Raw genomic sequence first — 21,106 nt, 5'->3', positions numbered from 1 at the left:
CAGGCACGCACACACACACAAAAGCACGCACACAAATGCATGCACGCACGCACAAACGCACGCACACACATACACACACATACACTGATTGATTTACGGAAAAACAAAATGTGACATGGGTGTGAGAGCTCAGCCAGACCATAATAAAGACAGACCTCTGTTTGACTCTAGAATATGAAGTCCTAACTTGTTTTTCGGTTTTGACTTTGTTTAATTTATCCCTTTTAGGTATTTTCTCAAATGGAATTCATTTCAATTTCAGGGACAAAAAATGTGTTCTTTATGCCTAATGCACTAAATAATTGTCTCTCCTTTTGTTTCTCCACCCCTCCTTCTGATTCTCTCTCTCTCTCTCTCTCTCTCTCGCTGTCTCTCTCTCTCTCTTTCTATCTGTCTCGCTCTCCCTCCCTCCCCCAGGCAATCGAGTGCATCACCCAGGGTCGGGAGCTGGAGAGGCCCCGGACGTGTCCCAAGGAGGTCCACCTCCTGATGCAGGGCTGCTGGCAGCGGGAGCCCCAGCAGAGGCTGGTCATCAAGGACATCCACAGCCGCCTGCTCACCCTGGTCAAGAACCCCCCCCTGTACCTCGACATCTTGGGATAGGGAGGGTGGGTCGGAGGGGGTGGAGGGCGGGGCTGGATGGAAGAGGGGGGATTGGTTCAGAGGGTACGGGGGGGGGGGGGGGGCTTTTGGTTCTGAGAAAGATACTGGGATAAGGAGCAGGGGGAGGGGGCTTTCTACCTGTATGGATCCGGGGATACAGAGGGGGGATGGGAGGGTGGAGGACGGAGGGAGAGGGGAAAGGAGATCGGTTCACAGAAAGGAAGAGGAGACGGGGGTGGTTGTTGTGTAAAGGCTGTAAGATGTAATGTTTTGAGCTCCATTCCCTCCATTAAAAGCCATGTAAATGCAAGGAAGGCTTCTTAGGATCCATCCAGTGGCTCTGTGATCGTTCTTCGCACATGAACATCCCGTGGTAGAGAAGCATGCACGGGGGGGACACCGGCCCCCGAAGGTTGGACGTTAGGGTCAGCCGGGGACTCAAACCCGAGAGGAGGAAGAACAGTCTGAACAGGGACTCAGACGTCTGGCGAGATGGGCCATTATAAGGCTGTGATGACAGGAGAGGCCCTTCAGCGAGGCACATGCCTGGCTGCATGCATCGCGGGCTCCCACCAACCGGCTAGTGATTGAGTTTGGAGTTTGGACACGTGAAAGATCTTTTTTATGAACTTTAAATAAATAAATATATATATATATATATATATATATATATATATATATAGATTATTTGTGAAGGAGATGAATCATAGGCTGGCGTCTCTACTTTAGCATTCAGTTGATGGAAGAAGGAACTCACTCCTATGTGAATACTGCATCAAACATAATGTCATATTATCATATTTGAGTTTTCTTTATTCAAAATCCCAGACAAAATTTTGCCTCTCAGGATCGATTCAGGTGTTCTACACTTATAGCTACAGCCCACTGTTGGCTGTTTCAATACCTGTCTGAACGGGAAAAATAAGGAAAAAAGGACAATAATAATTGGTTTCATTATGGTTCAATGCATAGGCGTCCGATTCAGAGATAAGCTTTTGTACATATTGCCCCTGTTTCCAATGCTAGTATCCTGACCTCGAACACAAAGCACTGTATTGAAATCCGGCAAGATGACGTATGTGTTTGTGTGTGTATGTGTGGTCGTGTTTGTGCTTGTGTGTGATCAAATCTTTGTATGTAGGATGTGTGGATGTCTCTGTGTGGGGGATGTGTGTGTGTGTGTGTGTGTGTGAGAGTGTGTCTTTGTGTGTGCTTGTGTGTGTTCAAATCGTTGTATGTGGGATGTGTGAATGTCTGTATGGGGGATGTGTGTGTATCTTCATGTGAGAAGACACACACATTTGTGTGTGTGTTAATATCTCTGTACACTGGATGTGTGAATGGCTCTGTATGGGGGATGTGAGTGTTTCTTTATGTGAGATGTGTGTGTGTGTGTGCCTGCGTGCACGTGTGCGTGTGTCTGTCCTTGCGTGCGTGTGTGCATGTGTGTGTTGTTGCGTTTGTCTCTATATAAGGTGTGCGTGCGTGTGTGTGCATGCATGTGTGTTTATAAAGAGAGCGGTCGAGGACACAGTGTCGTGTTTGGTAACAGATGGAGGTGGAAGTCCAGGAACAAAGTGCTGCTGGCAGATGGTTCTGGAAACAGAGACAGCGCTACCGGCCGCTTGACCGCTGCACACCCTAGTGTGAGACCAAATACAAGGCTCTGGGTTTAAGGATTTATTGCCATATAAAACTTATCAAAGCGCTTGTTCGAAGAGAAATGCTTTTTTTCATTATTTTTTTTCCTGTGGATCCATTTGTGATGCCTTGAAGTGTAAATACTGTCTGTAAATATATAATGTATTCATGTCTAAAGAGATGTCTCGTTACCCTGCCACTTTGTATAATGTCTTCGCTCGAATAAAAAAGCAAACTATATATATGTTTATATTGTATGTCCCGTTCATAATTCACTTTCATCCCTCAGAAAATCAAAGGGTTCAAACAAACGTAAATATTGGTTGTATATTGGTTGCATCCAACAGTTTTAAAGTTGTGATTAGAAAAATGGAGTTTCATATTTCGTCATGTTGTTCCTAAAACAATATCGAGAGAAAAAAGAGGGGAAAACAACCATCTCTACAGCAGCCAACTTCTGTCCTGTCTCCACGCAATCCCTCTCCTGGGAGTGGTAATGGGTTGTGAGTAATGCTATCATCACCCCCCCCCCCCCCCCCACACACACACACATACATACAAACGCACACACCTCTCTCCCCCACCCCGTCCGCTCTCTCTCTCGCTGTCTTTCTCCTTAATTTTCTTCACATTTCCTCGTGTTTGTGCTGTCTTCTGTTCTCTCATGTCCTCTCGCTACTTCATTTTCTCATGTATCTTCTCTTTCACTCTCTCTTTCAGTCTCTCGTTCGGACCCATCTCACTCTCGATCTCTGATTTAGCGAGGATGAAAACACTTGGTAGAGTAGTGTCTTGGCTCATTTGTGAGGCTCCAACCAGGTACAAGGCCAGGGAGAATAGGTAGCTTCACTTGTCATAGTGCACACTCCAAAACATTATTTTCTGGTGTATGGGTGCGCGCGTGCGCGCGCGTGTGTGTGTTCGTGTCTGATAGTGTCTCCTATACAAAAGGTGATGTTCTCATTTGGACTGCACGATGAAGGACAATAGGGTCGTGTTCATATATGCAGCCAGACCTACATCCGCATGTTTAATCCATTTATTTTCCAGTTTACGCATTCACTTAAATATGTGAAAAGAAAGCGTGAATTTGGCAATAATCTCCGAGAAAATACAATATCTTGAAACAATTTTAATTAAGAATATAATGTTATATTGATTAAGATTGCGAACTTTGTACGAAACAGGTTGTGTTGAGCCTATAATTCCATCCCGCATTCGGCAAATCACATCGACACCACGCATCACAACATCTTCCATTAAACACATCTCCTTAAACAAGTTATTGACAGGTTATCATTGCTATGTGTCAGTATTCACGAGCCATAAGAATACGTGTATAAAGCTTAGCGTATAGAAATATATGTCTCTTCATTTTGGTTAACGAGAGAGAAACACCTCATAACAGATACTCTTCTGCCCCCTTCTGGCGACGTTGACACACACACACACACACACACACACACACACACACACACACACACACACACACACACACACACACACACACACACACACACACACACACACACACACACACACACACACACACACACACACACACACACACACACACACACACACCAGAAATGGGGTGAGTACTTTTTATTCATGTCAGTCTCCAGACCATTAATAAAAAAAACATTCTGATTTTGTAGAAACAAGGATAACAGTCTTACAGTTTAGGGTTGGGCTTTATGATTTTGGATCCTTTTCAACCATTGTTTGTTATAAGAAATGTTTATGTAAAATATCTAGGCACATTATCAACAGCAATTTCACATTCTTCCCTCAGTACTGCATGTCATACATATAAAAGACGATGTTACACACAATTTAATATTCCTAGGTTCTATTCTAGGTGATACATCATACACTATGCTCTCTAATCCTCATTAACAACCGACTTCAAACCATCAACAGAATCTGTTCCTTATCGGACCAAACACATCACTTACAAGTTCGCTCTCACAGGAAGACCCTCCTCACATACTGAGCTTCTACACAAAACCACAAAGACTGTGTGTGTTGTATGCTAGTGTACAAACTGATGTTTAGGTGCTATACTGGGATGTTAAGGGGTCAATATTTTACCACCTAGGGGAAAATACATTATTATTTTAATAAAGATATCTTTAAACAAAATGTTTACCTTACCACTAAGCGGTAAACTGGATGTGGATAAGTGGATGCACATTTAAAAGGGCTTGTAAGGACTAGTCAAGCCCACACCCGGGGGTAATGTGTGTGTGGGGGGGGTCCTTTAAATGATGATCAAACTCCAATCAGCTCTGTGCGGGGTCTCTAGATGTGAAGAACAATGCAGGCATCCATGGGTCTCTGTGCTGCTAAGTGCTTTAATACTCGTTGCAGGGTTTCATTAAAAGAGGCACAGTACATTCGACCCTCAGCCGGCAGAGCTCAACGTCGCATTAAGACAACACATCTTTTCACAATTGTTCCCACTTTGGTCATAAAAAGAGACTGTACTCTAAATATCTATGTTATACAGGATACATCAGCAATACATACCACTAGTGTCAAATACTCAAATATCAATAAGAGATGGCACAGGATCTTTAGACAAAATGTAAACAATACAAAAAAAACACAGTGAAGGGTACTACTTAGTCAAAAACCTGCAATGACCACCGAACAGTGATACCCCAAAGCCACGAAAGGTTGGTTAGCAAATGATCCACCTCAATGTGACAAATTCTCATTTTCGGTCCCATGTTGCACCAGTGCGTTCCCCACTAAAAGACCCACCGATTCCACCCAATTCCAATTATCTGAATAAAAGTATTACACATTTGACACACATTAAAGCAGTTTTTTCTATGCCTGGTGACATTTTAGAACTCTTGACGCCAAGAACTCTCGTCGGAGCGGAAAGAAGTAGACAAATTTGAACATAGAAAAAGTACAACGTTGCCATGGAAACATAACTTACTGCTTTCACCATGGGACTCTTAACTACTATTATTATCATTTCTTTTACTTGAGGATGTAGAAGCTTGGGCTTCAAATCAGAGCGAAGCACATGTGGCCAGGGAAATCAATTTTAGTATGTACAGAGTGGAATCAATACAAGTATAAATATATGTATTGGGGACAGGGAAATCGAATCTGCATTATATTATGTAGTTGTCAATCAGATTGCTAATGTTGATCAGAACCTAATCAACTGACAGCACGAAACAATTCTGCTGAAATGTAGATAGCAAAATATAACAACGTTATACTCACAACGCACCATGTTGTCCTTGGCCCAGAGTAAGCAAAACGGCACACTTTAAACGTTAGTTAAATAAATCCCTGCTAATCCCTAATTAATGACTTTCTCTCCCAGTGTGAGTGTCAGCCATGTGGCCCACTGGAACCTACTGTGAATGCGAAAAGCTTGGTGGACAATTCCAGAACAAGTATTTTCTGAGGTTTCTTACGTTAGTATGAGAACGCTTCATTTAACCCAGAGGCTTGCAAAAATCAAGGAGACAAGGATGGCGGAGGTACGTCTGTGAATCTCACGTGAACACGCGTCATGAGCCCTGGGTCTTCAGCTTTACACATAAAACAACAAACAAACAAAAAATGGAAGCTTCATTTGACATGTCTTTGTACTTCCACATACACAATAAGATATCTTGAGTAATAGACAATGTTAGTCCGGTCCTACCACAAACATCCTGCCGTTATGTTACAATATTTAGAGTTGCTTTGAGAGAGACCCATGTGAGATGGGCGGGGTCTACTCATTATGGGCGGGGTCTCCTCCTTGCATCTCCGCCCCCCTGCAGCGGCCCCTCAGGTGGGGCTTCCAGAAGAGGGGGGCGCTGAACACTGCAATGATGCCCAGATTCAGGACCACGCCGGCGGCCAGTGCCCCCACCGTGCCCAGGAAGGTGGGCACCGCGGCCTGGCTCACTAGCCATGCCCGCCGCGACACCATGTCCGCCAACACCCCCTCCATCTGGAAGTGGGTGCCCACCACCGCACACACGTGGAACAACTGATGGCTGTGGCCTGGGGGGATGAGAAGGGGGTCACATGGGAGGGTTGGACGCCAGAGGCTTGCTCCTCTGGAGAGGGGGCCAGCTAATACCATGTGTCCAGCTATGAATACTCAGGCCAACCAAGTCGCACTGCAAATACCAAAACAAAAGAGAAAACGCAAACACATTCGAGGACACTTCGTTCAAAGAAAATGTTTCCCTAATTTACAATATATTTTTATATATATATATATTTTACAAATGGCAAAATTTAGACGCATAAAACTTTGATATTCCCATAGCTGCATAAACATGACAAAAACACTTCACAGTTTGGTTTCCTTTGTTGGAGCTGTGGAGGTGGCAGAATATCTACCGAAGTAGTCGAAGCGTCCTGGGGCCAGCCGCTCCGGGAAGTGTGAGGCAAACAAGAAGCAGGTAAGGATGGCGAAGAGGAGGTGGTAACTGTGGTTGACCAGGGCCTCACTAGGCCCACAGCTCCCCCAGCAGCACAGGAGGAGCTACAGCAGCAGCAGCAGCAGCAGCAGCAGCAGCAGCAGCAGCAGCACACACACACACACACACACACACCCACACACACACAAAATTGAGGAGTGCTCTTTAAAGCGTTTGATGGAAACACAAGCATAATAACAAAAGAGTCTGAACAGAATAAAACAATATTTAAAAGTGAATAGAACATTTAATTATAGGCAAACAATTGCTTCAGTGCAAACCAAAGCTCAGTTTCTAGGTTAATTACTCAAAAATCCTTTGAAAATATTAATCTGAACGCTGATCTTACATAACCGTACAAACACCCGGGCAGTCCCAATTAATGAGCTCAGGCCAAAGAACAGGTTGAGTCAACACTTTGTTGTAGATTCGTACAAGATAAGTACATATTTGAACACAATGAAAAACATTCAGTGAACAAAATTCCCAAGAAAACAGCTCCCAATCATTTCTTTTTTATTCACATTTAATTTTAATTGCAATCCAGATAGATATGAGTGATTTTTTAATTTTTTTAAGGGAGAAAATGGCTTTAAAAAGAAAAGCTAAATAAGGAAAGCAAAAAGATTGGGATTAATATTGCTGCAATTCGATGAACAAATTAGAGGAAACACACAACAAACCAATCTACATCGTAATCCATAACGGCCAACACGAGAAGACCAGGTTCAATAAGGGATATTATGCTACCAGAAGCAAAAGAAAAAGGCCTATTTTCCAACGGCTTGTAATGGCTAATCACACTCACACCAGGTGGCATAATATCACCACTTCGAGTGTTATTGATGCAATTTGTCCTCTGTGGGCTGCCATAGTGTGGTTCACTCACTCTGTAGAACAGCGGGACGGTGTCGAAGAGGAAGGGGAACACGAAGGCTCCTGTCCGGAGAACTTTGCTGCGCTGAGGGAACTGTAGCTCCAGGAACCTGTAGAGCACAAGAGAGATTGCGTTTTCGAGATGCCTCGTACACCTGCACAAGTTGCAAAAGTGGGAAATCTCCCAACTTTCTGGCGATATTTCTGCAAGGCACGCCCCATTTTAACCTGTCCCACTTGGGATTCTGAGAGTTCACCGAGTTCAGTGAGGTTAACCATACGACTCGACAAACAGACTTATTGGGTTAGTCCGACTATGATTGGATTTTTAAGATGCACGTATAAACCATAGTCGGACTAAAATCTGACCAAAATGGGTTTCTCATAGATTAAGAACCATGTATACATTCAATCGGATTGAAATCGGATTTTGCGTTCTGCACATGCTCAAGATTCTTTCCCGGGGCCGTGAGCCGGAAGTAGAAGGAGACAATAGTTGTGTTTTTGTCCAATCGGAATCAGCATTGCACAGTCTTGCTGTGTGTGCAATACAATGTAAAGTTTTATTGTTTGTTTTTGGGCTGGTTTGCTAAAGAGGCTAATGTAGCTAACAATGACAATGACTGGCCAATGACCCTTCTTCCCTGGCTCGTCGTGTAGCGATGCCAACAAAGACAAAGAGGAATGGTGTAAGTGCTACAAGCCAGGAAATAACGCCACAAGAGCACCTCTTGCGGCTGGTGTACGATGCACTTCGAACACACCAAGAGCTTCAGCACACACACACACACGCATGCACACACACACACACACACAAACACACTCAGGGAAGGCTAGGTGTCGAATGGCAGACCGCTAGATAACAGGGGGCTTAACACTGTAAACCCCTACGACAGCCACCCCCCCGCCCCCCTCGCAAGACATACCTGACCCTGATGTTCATGCCCTGATACAAACTGTAGAAATCAGTGGCTGCTACCCCATGTATGAACAGTATAGGGAAAAGTAGGGAGTTTACCCTGGGGGAAAGGCCCTATAGGTAGCAAAACCTGTGTTAACACTGCAGTGTTTGATAACACCGGTGGTGTGTTTGTCTTATATAAAAGGTTTTGTTTTGTTTACCAAAGGGAAGATTGGCTCTGGTCTAGCTAGTTTGCCCTGCTTTAGAAAAGAGCTTATCACCTCACTTAGCAAATACCAAGTTCAACATATAGACAAATGACTATCAGATAACAGCTGCTTAAACTAATGACACCCGTAAAAAGGTGACATCAAAACATTTTTGATGTCATTATCTCTAATATCTAAGTTGATCCGTCTATGTGGAAGACATGAATGTGGAACTAAAGTGTCTCAATTTTGGATCTTTCCATCTATCTTCTGCCCTTTGATAAACAGAAACTATACTCTGGCCCAGGTAGAAAAAATAAATAAAGATAAGACTACAAATAAGTTAATTACCTTGTAACTATAACTAGACTAAGACTTAGACAATATATTTAGAAACGTTCCATCTGCACTAGAGCACAAATAAAGCAATTAGAAGCAAAACAAATGAACATTGCACTAGCCTGCATGACGCCTGCACAATTTAAATGTTGTTGCCTCGTTCACACAGACCAACGGACGAAATGGATTCAAAGAGAAGAAGGCTCATGTTGACTGAGTTGTTGTCAGATGGGTCTCATGATTCAAATCAAAAGTAACGCCGCAAGGGAAAAAGGCAAGAGGGAGTTTGAGTAAACTTTGGTCAATATTTGAGTTTCTACCTAAAGAAAAGTACCGGTGGTCAAACAAAACACAATCTCTAATAACTGAGATATGATTTGAAACCTAGGAGGTGGTAACTAGACTGCACTATTGTTTTATATATGTTCAAGGTGATTGCTTTGCAAATGACAAAACTTTACGGAGCATGTTGATAGCCGTCCCTGAGTCAATAAGGGAGGTTCTGCAAGCTTCTCATACAAAAACAAACAACACAAAAAAAGCCAAGAAGAGTGATAAGATGTGACCTTGAAATCAACAATGCCAAATCCCCTTCACTTATCTTAAAGAGACCAAAGCCAACCCTACATATTAACCAGCTGTGACATTAAACCCAAAAGCCTCTTCTTACCTAAACATAATACAAAGGCTCTGTTTTGGTTAAAAACAGATAGAAACAGTGATTAGGTTTTCAGCTGTTTTGGCTCCGATGACGTGGCCGGTGTATGTCATCTACAACCAGCCCCTGAAGAGAGGGATTATAGGCTTCCCTCATTCTACCCTGTTCAGCAAAGCAGTGATCCCATAGTCATCAAATTCACTGGCTGAGGGTGGTTGGCTGTAACAGGCTTTTGAAGAAAATGGACTGGGATAGGCAGCTGGGCAATGAGGTTTTGTTAAGCACACTTTGCCTACTTTAACTACCCTTATATACAACCATAACTTATAAAACAGGTACTTTTATCTGATTAGTTCAGAGCAGTTGTGAAATACTGTCAATCTCAAACTATGCAAGCCTGTTAAGCTTGGACAACAATGTTGCGGTTTTGAGGGACTATATTGCTTGGCGAAAGAATGCCCAATCAATTCTATCATTTTATGTCACTGTGTTTATTTTGTGAAATTTAACAAGGAAGTCTATAGTGACCACTTACTAGGAATTCTGCTTCTCAGTCCTAACCATACCGCCTTGCTGTTTTGAAATCCCGGTAAACCACGGCCTCTTGCGATTATCTACATGCTTGTTGTGCATTGCACGTTAATCGGAAATAAAAACCAGGGAACAACATAGCTTCTATTTATTTCTTAATATATTATTAACGATAGCATCCGTCAGAATTAGTTTGTGTCAAAATAATGTAGCTTTGCGACTTTGCGTTTTTGAAAGGTTCATTTACAAATGGATGGCCATTCTGTTCACACCATTACTATTGAGACAAACCTAGCCCCATTGTATCACCTTCGATGTGCCCCAGCTAGGAACAGGTCCTAAAAAAGGTGATCCTGGTTCTATCATCGCACCGTAACCTTGCCCTGGTACCCAAAATGCTGTGGGAGGGTCTCTCACCTAGAGTAGCAGGAGAGGCTGGTGCAGAAGATGGTGTTGCCCACGGCAATGGGGACGTAGTGGTGATGCAGCCAGCTGTTGACCCAGCCGTCAGGCATGACGTAGGACCCGTACGAGATGGCACAACCTGCAGAACCACACTGTTTAATTATCAAGAGATTTAAAGGAAGCATTTCAACGAATCAGCACACACTTTATCCGAAGCGACCTTAGGGGAATTGAGGTGCATGTTATTAATGAGCAGGTAGTGGTTAAAATCAGACATGGATCCTAGTACCTTTATACCTAAGTCACTAACTACACTATCCTGCTGTCTGTCAAGCTTTCCCCCTGTCCAATCACTGGCTTCACCGCTTAAACCACGCTGCTTTGACAGCCACGTCACTCACCGTTAAATAGGGCTCCACAGGGAGTGTCACCAAATCATTTGTTGAACATTGAAATCAATCAATGTACAAAGAAGGAGTTCCTCATTTTTGAGTAAAATATTTGAATTCTTTAGTTTTTTCATACGCCGTCATCGGAGGCAGTGTATGAAAAGGTTGATGCTCATTAGACACAATGCTGATGGCTTTAGTGGAGCTGAGAGGTGACCAAAACTAGAGTGAAAAATATGATTGCCAGGTGATGCTTCATCTTTAAAAGTTTATTTTGCAAACGTATGCTTGTGGTTATTGTCGAACAAAGACACCTTAGGGGTGGCAATTGTGCTGAGGTCCAACATTAAAGTGCCTACAAATCATAAAAGATCATAGAAACCATGCAAGTCTGAGTCGTAATTGTCCCTTAGAGTAATTTGAATAAAATGGCACGCATGGCACACATACCAAAGAGTGCATGCATGTAGGTGCGATGTTCGCTGAAAGTGCCATACCCATAGCAGATGTAACCATCAACAGATGATATGTTAAAAAGGTGATTTGAATATGCATTATTTGTTACCTCTATGTAAATTCTAACAGAGCCTGTGCTCAACTACAGGGCAGGGCAGATACAATGCAAACACATGCAAAAGGCCTGTCAGGTCATACCTGAGCTGGTATAAAGATGAAAACACTGGTATTTTCACACTCTGACTTGTGTGAAGATGGTGAACAGGTGCCTAAGCCTACAAGATTATTACACTTAATACTCAATGACTATTACCAATTTAGGACTCCAAGATGAATCCTAAGTTGTTAACGTGTGCAAATTGAGTAAGGTCACCTTAATATGTGTCGTTAGCAGATGGGCGCTATCAACTCAGCGATTGGAAATCAAACATATTCAATGATTAACTAACTATGATCACAAAATAAGTATTGAGGGTGTTTTATAATCAGAAACTAACTGTGTAATCCTTCCTTCACCAGCTCTTAGATGCAATATAAATTGAGAGGAATGCTTTTCGTGCATTTTTCCATTTTTGCGTTTCCTTGTTCAATTTGTATGCACAACCTAGTACTCAAAATGTGGAGATCTAAATGTATCTTCAACAGTGATTTGGTACCTAGACCCGGAAACTGAAGTTCTGTCTACGGTTTCATTCTAATTATTAGACAAATGGCTTCCTCAATGACCCATCGGTTTCTTCCCAAACAGGAAATGCTGAATGAACATTCTTCCACTAGCCACATTGAGAAACGCAGGCTACACTCGTTTTTATTACCCAAGAAATAGAGAAAGAGGAACTGCTATTTTATGTTCAATTAGCCAAGAAAGTAGACCGGATGGGTTACCACATTATTGGCTTAGGTTGGCCTGATCAGGTTTGCCTGATGAGGTCCCAGGCACAGTGCTGACATATAAGTAAGAGATATTATATGGTACATTTCTGATGGGAAAAAAAGTTTGAAAGGTCTTGTAAAGGACATGCATAGACACACAGAAAGCAAAATGATTTGTCAGGGGACTATAATGCTACTAGCTAGAGATCCAAGTTGGGTCACTAGAATTTTCATCAAATCGATTGAGGAGTCAGGCATGCTGACGTTAAGCCCCGTTACCCAAAACGACATCTCCAGGGTAAAGTTTAACAACTGATGTTAGCAATCTTTTAACTTCTGCAAATGAGGAATTTTGGGTTCCAACTTCCATGCTGTGCAAAACAACATGTGGAAATTCTTGACCAAGTATTTCATAAACATGTGCTTTCAGTCAGCACAAGAAGTCCCCTAAAATGAATTGTGAAGGTTAATTTCCAGTAACATACCTAAAATGAATGTACTCAATGTAGTCTCATTTGAATCAATCCCATATATAGCTTCTAGCTATATATGGTAGCTTCTAGCTTTGGATTCAATGACTGAACTCTGATTCATTTGATGGTTAAAAAATAAACGTTCTAATATAGATTGAAACAAATCCATCAATCTAAATTAAGTATCCATTTATCAATATATATACACACACCGACCCTTCATGCATATATCTGTTCACGTTTTCAAAATACTCAATCACCAGCATCATGAATGAACGAATGAGCAATTGAGAGAGTGAATACCCAGGCTGTAGAGGCTGAGCGCGCCATAGTCGAAGAAGTAGCAGATGTGCCGCGACTCGGGCGACATGGTGCTGAAGGTGTGAGCACAGCTGGAGGTGAATGGGTACACGCAGATCAGCAGCATGTACACCAGCAGGGGCCAGGTGTAGCTGTCCGACAGGAAGTTCATCGTGGAGCACAGGATGCTGAAGCGCCACAGGAAGTACCTGGGAGGAGATGAGGGAAGAGTGTTGCTGGGCTCGGCGTGATGAACAAAGGCGGGTTATTGATAGGGCAGTGCTGCTTCACAGTGCGGCGACGCCCGAACTTTGGATGGACACATGGATGACAAATCATCATTACATTTTAATGAATTAAAGTTTACAATTAATTAATACGTGTGAGACATCTATTTGAAATACTGAAGAGCATACAATCTTCAGTAGGCCATATGAGGAGCATCAGAGAGAGGGATTAGCTTCTCAGAAAACATACATATAATAGCAAGGTGTGTGATGCATTCCATTTACACTACCACTAGTTATAATACTCCCACACAAAGACGGTACCAAAGCAGTATCACTAATGGGTCGTAGACATGGAGATAATAGCCCCAAACAGGTTTGTACAGGAACAAGAACACACCATGTTGGCAGGAAGTGAGTCCAGATGTTGATGGTCTCGTTGGTGAGCTGGAAGCTGCTCAACAGGCAGTCCTTGGCGGAGCTCTGGGGGTCCCGGTAGCCAGAGATGATGCCGTCCTCCCGGAACACCTGTGGAGCGGGAGGTTAGGCACCACAGGTGTCCTTCAGGTGAGTGGTTTTTAGACAGGGATAACATGAGGTACGATCTGAGACATGCTCACATGATGTCTGGTTTAAAGAGACAATGTGTATTCCTGCACAACAAGTGCATTTTGTTTACACAGAGTGCAAATACGCTGTTAATGTAATGCACATACACAGTACAAATACAATGTAAATGTAATGTACACACACAATAGACATAGGCAGTTTGAGTAGTTTGCATACGCAGCAAACAACTTCAACACCAAAAACGCCCCTTCCCAGCGTGGATGACCATGTTATCAAACAGACTACATTGAGAGAAGGAGGGCGGAACAAACCAACAGCAAATGGAATGAAAGGACACAGGAAGTTCCTCTCACCTTGGGCACCTGGTGGGTGTCCAGGAGCTGGGGCAGTTTGAGGCTCAGCATATCGGCGTGCATTCGCAGGGCCCCCTGGCCCCTCTCGCACGCCTCACGCAGCCGCACCCGGCACTCCCGACAAAGCACGCACCACATCGGGCCGTCAAGGGCCTTGGCCCCCTCCCCGGAGCCCGCCGGCTCCCACCGCAGGCAGCGGCCCCAGCCCCATGCCTGGCTCCAGCCACCGGCACCACCCCAATTGGCCACACCGCCCTGCCACACAGGAAACACTGGGAGGCAAACACACACATATGCACTAGGTCATCAAACTGTGTGTAAGAGATGTATGGTATTTAGTGGCTCTGGTACCAAGTGGGAAACAAACCCACAATCCCAGCAGGGTGGATCTCATGCTCTACCTAGCTCTTTGAGTGAGTGAATGTGTGTATTCCTTTGGTCATGTCTCTAGTATTTGTGAAATCATTTGTTGCATGCGAAACAAACAAGACACTTGGTCAACAACTAGTTTCATCGGTTTACATGGGTTCATTTTTGTTCAGCCAGGGACGCGGACGCAATGTCTTTGTTGGACCGGGGCAGGACAATCTCCCTTTGTCTGAGGCTCTGGAGCGCCCAGCAGACATATTCTTTGAGAAAGCCTGCCATTGTCACGGTCGCAGTGGGTCGTGACTCCGCGAGAGCTAGTATGGTAACAGCATGTTCCTTACGGCCAGCGCTCCACAGACAAATCCTTCCTCTGATGGGAGATTGGTGGAAGGTGTGGGGTGGGCTGGCAGAGGGGTCGTCATTGAAATGCCTTTTTTGACAGGCCTACAGCAAGTCTTTGCATGCTAGACACTCCGGATGTCTATGACGGTAGTTCTAGAAAGAATGTTCTTGAAATGTGCTTACTATTATTAACTCTGCAGAGATAATCAAGGCTGAAAACCTACCTCTTTAGTCACTTGTTTGGCCCCTAGGGATGCCCTCAGCTGCTGTTGCCGTTTGCTGAGATTGCTGCTGCTGAAAGGCACTACATAAGCATTTGTCTTCATGTTTTCTGTGCACCTAGCCCTGTCTAATTCATAATTTCATCTGTTTAAGCGTGTTGCAGTGACTGCGTCTGGATTCCTAGTATGTTGCGGTGACTGCGACTGGAAGTCTTGACTCCCCTGGCGGTTAACCAGCCAGCATCCAGCATAGACACCATTTATTTATATTTTTATTACCTAAATGACTTAAAATGTTTGCTTGTATGCTTTTCAATGATTGCCCCCATTACTCTCCTAACCATCACTGGAAGAAGGGATCCCCCACTCTGCGTCCCTTCTCAAGATTTCTTCTTTGCTAATTAATGGACTCTGTTCTTGCCCTTCAGGGGGGCTAGGGCTAGGGGACTGTCATAAATATATGACATATTAAGCCCTTTAAGATTGTAACTGTGATTTAGGGGTATACAAATTAAATTGAAATTGAATTCTAGATTGTGAGAGGGCAAGTACTTGTGTGACTGAGTGAGGTAGTGTGTGAACGAACAGGGATGAGAGAACAAAGTCGCACTTTAGGGAACGGAAAACACTTGGCTGACAAAAACACACGCAGTGGAGCACATACAAAAACATGCACGCTAACAACGTGACCAGTCCAAGGTGGGCGTGCATGACGGGCTGAAACAAGATGATGATCATGACCATATGTTGGCTAAGAGCAGTGCTGTCTGTGGAATTTACACTACATGCCATGGTAACAAAGTTTACTTTAGACTGTACGTGTTCACCTACAGTCAAGACACATTCCTCCGATTTTTTTTTCCTTTTACCCCCTCTTCTTCTCCCAAGTCCTAAATCCTCCTCCATTCCCCTCACTTTTCCTCTCCTGATTTACACTCCCTTCATATGGTGGTAAAATACAGATCAAATGCAAAAAAGTAATAATACAAATACTTGCTCCCTACTACGGAGCTTATGGCCTAGTGGTAACAATCTAGTGTTTGTAGCAGAGACACATGACAACACTAGAAAAGTTTATAGTAGAGTAGTTATAGTAATTCTCTAGTATTTATAGTAGATCTCCGATGATCCTCTAGACCTATAGTTTAACTAGTATATCATGGTTAGTCATACTGAGTCCGGGCCCGGCTGAGATGGAGCGACTCCCAGCTGCAGTCTCTGGTGACAGAGTGGGCTTTGTGGAGGACAAGACCGGGGAGGAGGAGGTGGAGGAGGAGAAGGCCAAGGGACAAGAATGAGGGGCACACACACATTCTCTCATTACACACACACATACACACACACACACACACACATTCTCTCACACCAACAGACACGCAGGTCTTTGGGTTCGCAGTAGGATGACGGAGAGCCGAAACATTCTGTTCATTGACCAGTCTGGGAAAGGAAACGAGTTAAAAGAGATTGATCAGGTCAAATATTTGTGTGTGATTGAAAGGAAAAAAGTGTTTTGTTCTCAGTGTGTCCTCCTGTCGTCCACTATAAAAGGAAGGTTCGTAAGGAGAAAACATTGATTCCCTGAAAACTGATTACAGAGGGGAGTTGCAATACAGAGAACAATGAGTCACTGGAAAGTTAGCATCCAGCAGCCAATAAATGGACTAGAGATTCTGATTCAGCCCCTAATAGCGTGACTGAAACGTATAATGCAATGCAGGCTTTGACAAGGTGGTTTTTGCATGTTTTCAAAGTAAACTTGTTTGTTAACCCCTTCTCCGCACGGTTGTTAAACAGTGACAGCATTACACAGGAAATACTTGTTCTCACTTTTTGTCCTTCTGTTGCAAAAACCCGGTTTGTGAGTAAAGACCCCTTATGTAATGACAAGTTTTCCTGAGATTGCAGGGTTTTAAGTCAGAGTATGACACACCAATGAGCCCCGTCCTCCGTGAGTCATTCCAACTCATAACTGCCTGTCCCACCAGGAAGTGGGCTTGTGATTGGACAGTTGTGTTGGGGCCCCGCTGTTCCTGTCAACAACAAGTCCGACAAGTACGCTGATGGTGAGCAACACACACAGATCAAAACCCACACCCAGGGCTTTAATACATTCCATTCAACTTGCACAATTTAATATCACCAGTCATATAGTAGATGCTTTCAGCCGAAGCGAAATAGCGCAGTTAGAATTTTAGATACATGTTATTAATTAGCATGTATTGGTTAGGGCATCTTGCTCAAAGACGCCCTACAGGTAAACTGCATACCTGGAACACCCTCACCACTGTGAGTATGCTGTACCCTGACTCTGCACCGTCTCTACAACAACGCATGGATGGCTAACATACACCAGCTACCCGATGGGGCATGGTTTGGGGCGAGAAGGTTAAACCAACTCTCAGGCCCCCCAGGGAGCCTCCCTCAGCGCTCTACAAACATGTAGCTGTCCAACGAGTCTGGACAAAGACAAAGACACTTGAGACATCCATTTTAGAAAAAGGGAATACACAGACACGCACACAAACACACACCCTCTGAAACCACATGTTGTGGAAAATAGGGAGTTGTTCAGAGACAATGTTTTCTGAGAACTGAGTGACGAGTTCAAAGTTACTGGCAAGGACGCTTTGTTGCTGGTTTCCAATAATTAAATCTTGGAGAAATATTGACCTACTGGTGTGAGACGGGAGGGCTGAGATAAGTCTGTTTTCTTTCAAGGGGTTAGCGTTTCCCCTGATTAAGTATTTGCTTGAGACAAAGTCCCATTAAGCGTGGCCTCTGCTAGTGCTGGGTGGGGTTTGTCTCTAGGTTGATTCTGCGGTTGTCCACTTTGCTTTAAACTTTTCCCCAAGAGTGGGAATGCGGCAGGGCGTTGGGTTTGAGAGCTGCCTTCATTGCACATATGAGTGTTTTTTGGTCCAACACCTTTCAACAACAAAAATCAACCATGTTAAAAAACATGTTGAATTTCCGCAATTTTATATTATTGAATAATTTAGGGTAGACACTTTTATTCAAAAATGTAAGATAGTATATGCCATTTAGCGACAGGTAGGGGTTAGTTATTTTGAACAAGGATAGATAGGGGGAGAAATTGGGGTTGAAACGCATAATCTTTCAGCTGGGTCTCAAAGACAGTAACCCCTTGACCCTTATTCTTTAATAAAACTATATAATGTCATTAAATATATTGTCTAACTCAATACAAAATGTAAAATATTTAAGCTACCCTGCCTTTCTTGAGTTTGAGAGAAATGTCAATGAAGGTTTTTAACAAAACTCGAAAATTACCAGACCAACCGCCTATTCATTTGGTTGCCAGGGTCAACAGCAACAGTAATGCTCGGAATGTGCCTCACGCAGACTGGCTGGCCTGCAGACACTTGGAGACGTATTCAGAGAGAGGCATTTGATTTATATGAAGCCAGGTAAAGAGTGCCTCTCCGTTTCACATCGTCTTCAAAGAAACAGGAGATGCCATTAACCTGCCTTGGAAGGTCAGGTAGTTTCAAGCACTACGCGGTATAGCTAAGGGACATACACCAATGTTTTATTTAAGGTTTGCCCCTGGATGGCGATCGTTGGACTTTGCGTGTCAGTCTGACCGTCTGTTTCAGAGGATTCAATTATGGTGATCTTGGATCATTTAAAAATACAAAAACAGATTTATGCAGTAGGAGTGGGATAATGTGATATTTGTGTAAATTTGTAAGGGTAATGTTATATTTTAGATTTACTAATTCAAGGTTCCCCTCAAGGGGAGATTGAAGGCAGGTGATTTCAATATCAACAAGAAAGATCACATACAATACCAATCATAAAAATGTAAAACAAAACATTTACGTTTTAGACCCAAATAAAAAAATCCTCGATGCTGTCACATGAGAGCACAAACAGATGTTGAACTGTAGAAGAGGGTGACTTAGAAAGAATTCCTACTAGCAAAGATGTATCTATGCCTATATACACACAAACCCAGAACACACAGAGACCTGTGGGGACCCACCTCACAACAACATGCTGGACTGGATTGATTTCCACTTTAAGCCTACACATCAGACGCAACTTTTGGGCAAAATGAGTATCAGCCACCTTCCAATTAAAGTGACATGACGTCACATTTTTCTTAACATTCACAAAAAAAATACCGAACATTTCGTCCAGTGTGACTAAAGTCTCACGTTTATGTTGTTGCACATCAACTTTCCTGAAGTCTCGCAATAACTCAAACCACTACAACAATAACGTTCGTGCATAAACATTATTGTACACAACCCGACAAAACGACAACTTATTTGAGCAAAATTGTTAGAAAAAACAAGGTGGCGTGTTTTTGGAAACGAGCTGCCCGCGAACTTTTGTCGTGAACCTACTTCGTCATGTTTGATGCAACGAAAACCAAACTCGTACTTACCGCCTGTGTCTGTCATGTGTCGGCGTGTTACGCGTGCGCCACTACCATACAAAAAATGATACTTCGTATTCCGCCGTTACGATGCCAACCTGGGCGCGAGAGCAGCTCTCCGTGGTTGTCTGTCTTGCCTCCAGTAGACCGTCTGCCAACTGACGCTGGGCCTCGAGCCTGACACAGAGAACACCGGGGGAGCCAGTAGGAAGCTCTGCTCGGCGCTCACGTGGACTACTACAGAAACAATAACACGCGGCGTGTGTAGCATGTGGATTCTAACAAAGACACGGTGATAATGTACGTTGGTTTCTTCTTACTACGGCAATGATGACCTGTAACTATTTCGTTGTATTAGGCGTGTCAGAAGAACCAATGTGTGTTACCCGATACATGACTGAAAGTAGTCGCTTACCTGACTAATTTGTTGTTTTTCGTGAGTAGATTATGTAACCAACCACGTATGTTTAATAATTAAATATATGCCGTGTATTCAACGAGAATGACAATGTTTTATAATTTGCCTTCGGGTCGCGGACCTCCAGGCACACACAGATCAGTAGCTCTCTACTTCAGTGCCAGTCGGGCTGTGTTTTGTTTTGATACATTTGGATTAGATTAAATTTGAATACCTTCCCACAGAGTAGAGCAGGCATACTCAGACAACGAAATGCAGTTTAGCAGTAACTGAAAAAAAAACAGTAAAGTGTATGGACAGGTACATGTCAATACACTAGTGAGATATGGACAGTAGTACAAAATAGTCTAGTTCAAATTTTCACTTTAAAAGTGATAATTGGGATTGGGACTTGCTGCAAAAACAATCAACGTCCCATCGAATTTCGCTTCCATACTGGACACATCATACTACTCTCCTTAGTAAATAAATAGGACCCTCAATGGCTAGAGCCCACCCTGGGGAAATAAACTATGATGTATAACAAGCAGGAGACATGGCTAAGGACCAGTCCAGCCCCTGCCTCTTATCAGTGTTCTTCCAACAGGCTACATTAGTGTGTTGTAATCTGGGACATTCCATCATAATTTAAATGCATATCATATAATGCACTAAAGTCCAACATTTAGCAAGTCATTTAATGGTTTGAAGAAAGTCAAAACAAAAAGTGCCACTTACGCATTAAATCCATATTGGTAGGAACCTTTCCAACTGTTAAAAATGACCTTTTCATCAACATTCTAATGAAGAAAGCTCCTTAAGACATTTCATGCTCATAAACTTCACTCCCCAGAGTTGATGTGGACCTAGACGAGAGAACTGCCCACCCTTCCCATGAAGAAACGAACAAAAGAAGTCTGACCCGTTTGCCAAAGATCTATCAGTGGTTATTCAGTCCATAGAGTCCGAGGATTTGGCTATACTCAGCCTGGGGCACTTTGCTTAGTCACTGGCGGGCATGGGGCCCACAGCAGAAGGGGGCATGAGAGCTAACCCTGAAAGTGAGAAACAGCCAAGACCTAGTTTTGGAGGGAGCCAGTTTTTTTTTTAAAGGGCT

General features: G+C 43.3%; 2 protein-coding genes across 4 annotated transcripts in view; one reads left to right on the top strand and one right to left on the bottom strand.

Moving 5' to 3' along the window:
• ntrk1 (neurotrophic tyrosine kinase, receptor, type 1) overlaps positions 1-603 on the top strand; it is a gene marked incomplete at both ends in the record, with an annotated part of 30,541 nt that extends 29,938 nt beyond the window's left edge. Inside the window, one exon of the mRNA XM_079735054.1 lies at positions 418-603. Within this exon, the coding sequence (XP_079591180.1) occupies positions 418-603 (186 nt within the window). The remainder of the gene's footprint in view (positions 1-417) is intronic.
• Positions 604-3,946: 3,343 nt separating this feature from the next.
• Positions 3,947-20,814, bottom strand: paqr6 (progestin and adipoQ receptor family member VI). 3 transcript variants are annotated; one of them, XM_079757700.1, is made up of 8 exons: positions 20,728-20,814; positions 14,256-14,527; positions 13,733-13,860; positions 13,109-13,314; positions 10,627-10,753; positions 7,585-7,681; positions 6,616-6,760; positions 3,947-6,270 (listed from the first exon to the last, which is right to left on the bottom strand). In XM_079757700.1, exons 1-8 carry the CDS (start codon positions 20,786-20,788, stop codon positions 5,996-5,998), a joined length of 1,311 nt encoding a protein of 436 aa, XP_079613826.1. In that variant the 5' UTR covers positions 20,789-20,814; the 3' UTR covers positions 3,947-5,995. The 3 variants fall into 3 exon arrangements, with proteins under 3 accessions (XP_079613826.1, XP_079613828.1, XP_079613827.1); XM_079757702.1 differs by lacking the exon at positions 20,728-20,814 and adding an exon at positions 20,008-20,089; XM_079757701.1 differs by lacking the exon at positions 20,728-20,814 and adding an exon at positions 19,602-19,735.
• Positions 20,815-21,106: the final 292 nt, after the last annotated feature.

Source organism: Pollachius pollachius (assembly GCF_949987615.1).
Source record: "Pollachius pollachius genome assembly, chromosome: 1".
Taxonomy (NCBI): Eukaryota; Metazoa; Chordata; class Actinopteri; order Gadiformes; family Gadidae; genus Pollachius; species Pollachius pollachius.
Note: the sequence above shows the minus strand (reverse complement) of the source record. Positions and strands in the feature narration are given on the sequence as shown.